The 6,867-nt window shown below is 37.2% G+C and overlaps 1 protein-coding gene across 1 annotated transcript; it reads right to left on the bottom strand.

Moving 5' to 3' along the window:
- Nucleotides 1–1,683: 1,683 nt before the first annotated feature.
- On the bottom strand, nt 1,684–6,408 carry LOC149394887 (Protein kinase superfamily protein). Its single transcript, XM_089615236.1, has 8 exons — nt 6,133–6,408; nt 5,134–5,631; nt 4,443–4,608; nt 4,248–4,298; nt 3,960–4,142; nt 3,741–3,834; nt 2,258–2,970; nt 1,684–2,179 (listed from the first exon to the last, which is right to left on the bottom strand). The coding sequence occupies exons 2-8, from the start codon at nt 5,595–5,597 to the stop codon at nt 1,871–1,873; spliced, it is 1,980 nt and encodes a 659-aa protein (XP_089471362.1). The 5' UTR covers nt 5,598–5,631; nt 6,133–6,408; the 3' UTR covers nt 1,684–1,870.
- Nucleotides 6,409–6,867: the final 459 nt, after the last annotated feature.

The following is a 6,867-nucleotide window of genomic DNA, read 5'->3' as shown; positions in this document are numbered from 1 at the left end:
TTGTGGCCTTTCTGTAATAAGCTCCTCTTAATTGACACTTTTTAATGAAAGAAATTGAATTAGCTCAAACAGCTTAGCCATCAAATGTTGTTCAGACCAAGATTTTAAATACCGTTATCGATCAGATATCAATGGTCCGATTTTACAGAGATATCGGCTACCACCGACGGAGATTTTATGTATATTTGAAATACCGCTACCGACATACCGATCAAAATTTTACTGAGATACCGGTTACCGACGGAGATACCGAACGGATATTCTATAAAAGTATATATATATCAAAATAAATATCTTAACATATATTAATTTTATTTTATTTTTCAAATTATGTTAATAAGTTGCTAATAAATCGAAAAAATAGTTTTGGTTTTTGGATAAAAGCATACACTCTGTTCTGATCGATACCTCTCTCCTCCAACATCGATATAGGCGTATGAATGAATTTAACCATAATATCCTACCAACACAAAAACTTGGTAAGCTTATTAATCCTTAACTTAACCTAGGGAATTTTTCGACAAATTATCAAATAAAATTATCAACTGATCAGAACGGTTCCTTATTAGACCGTGGTATTTGATTAGCCAAATACATCATTATTGTATACTATTTCATATGTTATACCAAATCCTTTTTTTTTTAAGTTTATAAAATATCTTTTTCCCATTTTTTTTTATCGAAATATCTAAGAAATTTGCTCTTGACATTAATACATGTTGTATTCATATATGGGTTCCTACAATTTATGTTTCTTTTCTTGGACGAGACTTGATCTGAAATTATTATGCATAATGACATGTTTACTATAAATGCTCTCTGTCAACAATAATTAAAAATTAAAAATTAAATTAGTAAACATATTTTGAAATAATTTTTTTTAAATGCAAGATTCATAAAAATTGAACAAAATATTACCGAATTTAAACTATTCGACTCACGAATTTTGTAAACAAATTATACATATATAGAACTATAAGTTATATTACACATATCATACCAAAACTCTTCAAAAACTTAGATATTGGCTAGATATAGCTAGATATCGCCTATATTTAAAACTTTGGTTCAGACACGTTGCACTAGGGGTGTGCACGGTCCAGTCCGATCTAAAAACGGTCAAAAAAATCAAACCGAACCGGTTTAAACGGTTTTAAAAAAATTAAACCAGACCGGACCAAATAAGAAAAAAAAAACCGGACCGGACCAAACCGGTTAAAACGGTCCAGTCCGGTTTAAACTGTTTTAAACCATTTTAGACTGTTTTAGATCGGACCGTTTTGGACCGTTAAAACCGTTTTAAACCGGACCGTTTTATATTAGTACTTTTAATTTATATTTTTCTTAAATAATAACCGGTCAGGTTTTCTTTTAGACCGTTTTAGACCGGACCGTCTTAGAGCAGACCGCTTTTGACATATTTTTTTATTTAAATACTAACCAGTCCGGTCTAAACCGCGGTTTAGACTTTTTAGACCGGACCAGACCGTTTAAAAGTTCAAACCGGACCGGGCCAGTGAAATTTTAAACCGTTTAAAACCGGACCAACGGTCTAAAAACCAACGGTTCGATCCGGTTTACGGTTTAATCGATTTTTTTGCGCCGCCTTAGGTTGTACCGTGAAGAGAATAACAATAAACAATTTGTATGTATAAAATAAAACAAAAAGATCATGGCAAATAATAAAAATAAAAGGGTAGAATTTTTCATAGACAGCAATCGAGTTCCCACACAAGATCTATTAAAAAATACAAGCACTTGAAAGTAATAATACAATTTAGTTCTTTGTTCAACAATGTCTGTAAAATCATATTTCATATGTTTTTTTCTTTCATAAAGTAGTTCATACCCTCAGATCCAAATCAGAGTATCAGAAACCAGCCCACCCCGCAGGTTGAGAGCTCGGCTTACTCTCTGCCATCTTCACCTCGCCGACGTGCCGGGAGTTATTCCCATTGCCCGACAATTTGGGCACTTGAGAAGGCGATGCCGTGAAACTTTCGGCCCCAAAGCCCCACGAATCGAAGCCAGCGGTTGATTGATTAGCCGGCTTCTGTGGCTGCCCGTTTCTCGTTCTGACAGATTTATTTGCACCGCTGCTCATCGACGGAGCCTGAGTTTTGGTCTCCTCGGTGAAAGGCTGCCACATTTTCGAATCCGGGCTTGTGGTGTTTCTCGGCTGTCAGCAAAAAACACTCTTGTTAGAAACATGAACAAGATCAAAACTATGTATAGGTTGACAGAATAGGAAAGTTACTGGTGGCGAAGCAGATGGTTGAATTCCAGGCGAAGTTTGACTTTTTGACGGGTTTTTGACCGGCGACGGAGTTCTCGCTGCCACGGCTTGCTTGAGCTCCTGTATCTCTTGCCTCTGTGAGCGACAGATGGCAGAGAGCTTCTCAAATTTGGAGGTTATTTCGGCCTTCTCCAAGCTAACTCCCTTGAGCTGCTCTTTCAGCTTTTCCACTTCGATCTCTAGCGCGTGTTCCTTAGTAGATTTTTTCTCGGAGCTTGACCCTGGGCTGAGTTTCCTTGTATCGAATTCGGCCACAAAGGCATTAAAAGACTCGTCTTTGAAAGCCTCTGAGTTCCCAGTATTCGCTGCCTTTTGGGGCGCGGCACGGTGATCTGTGGTATCCTTTTGGAAGAAACTGATTTCGAAGTCCTTTGATGAGCCATGGGAATTTCTTCGTGAGGTCTGAGTAGGTGTATTTTCTTGACGAACCCTCTCGTGCTTTGCTGCACTAAAGCCGGTTGGCTCGTCATCGAATTTGGGTCCGGTCTTGTCTTTGTCAGGAGATGTGTCCTTTGCGTGTTGTGTGGACCAGAAAGCACCGAGCTGTCCACCTGTCGCTGTCTTGGATCCCACTGAATGATGAGACGGGTCTCTAGAAGGTTCCGAAGATGACGGTGGAGGAGGTGGGCTTCTACGAGGCACCGGAGTTGACTTGTTTGTTGACCGAGAACTACCTGATAAAATACCATACCACATAAAGATTTAATTGAGTTACGAATTTTAAAACATGGATCTTTAGAAATTTGTGGGCAGATTATCAGAGTTAAAATAAAAGCAGAAGATTTATTTGATAGCCAAAGATTGACCTCATAAAAATTCCATAAAGCATAAGAAACAACATTCAAAGAACGTCACCAATTTAAAAGTTGAACATTATTCAGCTTAAGAACTTTTAAAAGTGGAAACCAAGTTATGATCTCAAGCAGTTTATCGGAGTACACAAGCATAAGATTTGTTTGATGGCTGGAAATTACGTTATATATATATATATATAAAAAGAACCATTAAATAAAAAAAAAAATAAAAAAAAAAAAAAAAAGATTACAAAATAGCACATCGAGAACAAGAAGCACTAGGCGATCCCCGACTATAATTCAGGAGAAGAAACCAGAAAAACGTTTTACGGAAAAAGTAACTAGCACTATGCTGTGGTTATAATCCTATCCTAACGAAATCTTCCCTCGCTCATTCCTGATTAAAAAAAAAAAAAAAAAAAAAAAAAGACAGCTATTGTGGACTAAAAATTTGCATGTTCAGAAATTCCAAAGAGCTAACCCAAATTAAAATCTCAAGTTTCTTATTTTAGTAAGCACGTGCAAAAGCAGCATGCGCTTCTGGGTTCATATCAAGCACACCCATCAATAGTAATTTAATTGCTGTTCAGTAGAGAAATTCATATTCAATCAGGCCAAGGTCGAATCATATGGAAAATAGAAAGTCAAACCTTCGTGTAACTCAGAAGAGTGCGTTTCAGGTGGCCTATCAGGTAAAGACTTTTGTAAACCCTCCGGTAACTGCTCATTAACACGAAACCACACCTGCGAAATATGTGCAAAACCATCAGTAAACAAAATGCATAGCCAGCTATCACAGCTGTTAATACTCTGATCTAAAACTAACCTAAACTGATGGAGATGAATGGCCAATCAAGCAAAGCGCTTGCCTGCGTGATATCTGGTCTGTCATCTGGTGAAGCTTGTAGCAAGTCTCTGATAAGATTCGTCACCGACGCACTGTATTTGGGTTGCTCTGGAATCCGATAGTTCCCATTTAATATTTGTAGCTTTGATTCTCCATCAAATGCGCTTTTGAAATAACAAATACGGAAGAGAAGGCATCCAAGGGCCTGTTACAACACCGATCGACGTCAGTTCCAAATTATTTATCACTATAACTATGATAAATAGCCTGTATGCTTGCATGGAATCAATATGTTCAATCACAAACTTACCCAAATGTCCACTTTCTCGCTTATAACTTCTCTTCGGAACAGATCCCACATCTGAGGAGAAAGCCGAAAAAAAAGAAGAAAAAAGAAACAGGCAATATTAAAATAAATAAAATAAAAATCATAAAATAGTTGCAGACTTGACCATTTCTAAACCATGACAGAACAGATGCATTTGTTTAATTGTGTCTGCGGTACCTCTGGGGATCTATAGGCCGGTGTAGTATGCTTTCTGATATTGTCTTCTTCAATCCCCATTTCTTCAGGCTTATCAAAGCACTTGTGATTAGTGGACGTGCTTCCGAAATCACATAACTTCCATGATCCATCAGGGCCCAAAAGAAGGTTCTCGGCTTTTAAGTCCCTGAAAGTTATTATAAGAACAAGGCAATCATGAAACCTTTCTTTCTGAGCCAGCAAACTTAAATATATTAGGAAAATCTCCTACAATCTTGGCAGGTTCAATCTTCTTCTTCATTTGAACACCTCATTTCTCTTATAACACAATTGCCCTTTTTTTTGCATGTTAAAACCAATTACATCATTGTTGCATGGTACATATGGACAAACCACAGTAGCATAATATACTGAAGTCTGGGGATCTCACTTATATTATCATTGTTTCGAGAGTACAGTTTGAAAAAAGAGGGTGAAATGGGAGAAGAAGGCACAAGTAAGTAGTACTATTGATTGCCAGGCAGACAAAAAGATGGGGTGGTTAACACAAGTTTGACATTTAGTCGGGCCAAAATTTAAGCTTCCAGAAGTGCAACTATAGCCCAGAAACATATAATAGGTATTTGCATTCTTTAAATAGAGATAAAAACCATGGAGTTCAACAGAGTGCTAAGATTCAAAATGCATAGCATCAGAACATTCACCAGTATACCTGTGGGCAATGGGCGGCGACTGACAATGCATTGCAAAGACTGCATTACACACATCTCGGAAGATTAAGAAGACCTGTTTTTCATCAAAATACCCCGATCCTCTACTTTCCAACACGCTGACAAGCGATTTCTCACAAAACTCCATCACAAGGAACGCTTCTTTAGTCCGTCCCATATCCAATATGGTGTGAGCGCAGAGCGTGACAATGTTCGGGTGTCCTCTCAAAGCCTTCAATACCGATATCTCCTTCACCACCAACTCAAGTGATTCTTCATCGTTGCATATCATGTGCTTTATTGCATACTGCTTCGAAACATGCACGGCGTCACGAGCCAAGTACACACAAGAAAACCCTCCCTCGGCTATCGCATTTCGGATGTGGATTTTAAGATTCCCCACGTCCATAGATCGGCCTTCCAGTCCAGCTGGTTCTTTTTGGGTAAATGGTTTGAATCTCCACATGATTACAACGCTCTAGTCACTAAATACAAGCAATCTACGCCAAAAAGAAAAGGATGAGTCGTCTTAGCGAGTAATCAAACATCATATAATGTCTAACACGAATAAACTGAAAACATCACATCTCATAATTTAAGGTTTTAGATGATTTCCATCAAAAGTGTTTATCATCTTTCCGATTCATCAAGTGTTTTAAGCAAGGCCTTTCTATCAAAATGTTTATACTTTATACTGCAGCAGAAGATCGCCATTAGATCCAATACTAAGTCCAAATTATAGTAAACCCTAACGCGACTCGCTACCTATCAGAGCAAAATTACAAGTCCAAAAAAACCCTAGATCCAATTGCGTTTAAGAATCACAAACTGAATCGACGCATGCGATCTGTAAACCCAAGCTCCCAAGTCCACATAGTCAAAAATTACTTACCGCGGAATCAAACGACCAATTTCACGACACAAATCAAGTTTTCCTTAAATTCCTGATAACTAACAAATCGTATAAAAACAAAAACAAAAAGCTCAGATTATGATCATACCCAAACAAAGAGTCGCTGCGAATCGCAGAGATCTGAAACTGAGAGCTCAGGTTCTACGATCGACACAAATGTGTAGATTTCTCTTCAATCTCGTTCAATAGAAAATCAAAATTCACGTCTTGCCTTGAGAAAAATAAGATCAGATGTGAAGAAACAAAAAACCAATGTGGAGAGATTTAGGAGAAGAGATTAGAAGTGTTCTCATAAAGCCAAAATTGGCTTCTTTAGTATTAAACACTGTATCGAAACCTGACCGTCGATTTTTTATCAGTGCTATCGACGGTCGAGATGCGATAAATGGTAAAGACAAAAAGCCGCCTTTTATAATAGAACGTCGCGGGGAAGTAAAATTGAAAACGTGACTTGCCCGCTAACTTTCTTTTTCTTTCCTTTTTTTTTTTTAAAGAAGAATTTGTTACAAAGTTACGCGTAATCGATCTTTTACCTTAAGTTAATTTAATTTAATTTTTAGTTAATCAATTTACTTCGAGCTTGAACTATTTCATTACTAAAAAGAAATTTTAAATATTTTTAAAAACGAGAGTGGATTATTAAACTACTGATTTAATTGCTCATTCTTTTTAGATTTTTTAATTCACAATGCCCTCAAGAGTCAAAAGAATTGAATAATGCTATTAAATTTTAGAATTAACTACACCGACTCCCCCCGAACTCATGCATCATTCATATTTTACTTTTGATATTTATTTTTGAGAAATATAAACAGCTAACCCA

The sequence above is a fragment of the Urtica dioica genome, chromosome 5 (genome assembly GCF_054948205.1).
Source record: "Urtica dioica subsp. dioica isolate 48M chromosome 5, U.dioica_male_clone48M_v1_H2, whole genome shotgun sequence".
NCBI lineage: Eukaryota > Viridiplantae > Streptophyta > Magnoliopsida > Rosales > Urticaceae > Urtica > Urtica dioica.
This window is presented reverse-complemented; position numbering and strand designations above follow the sequence as displayed.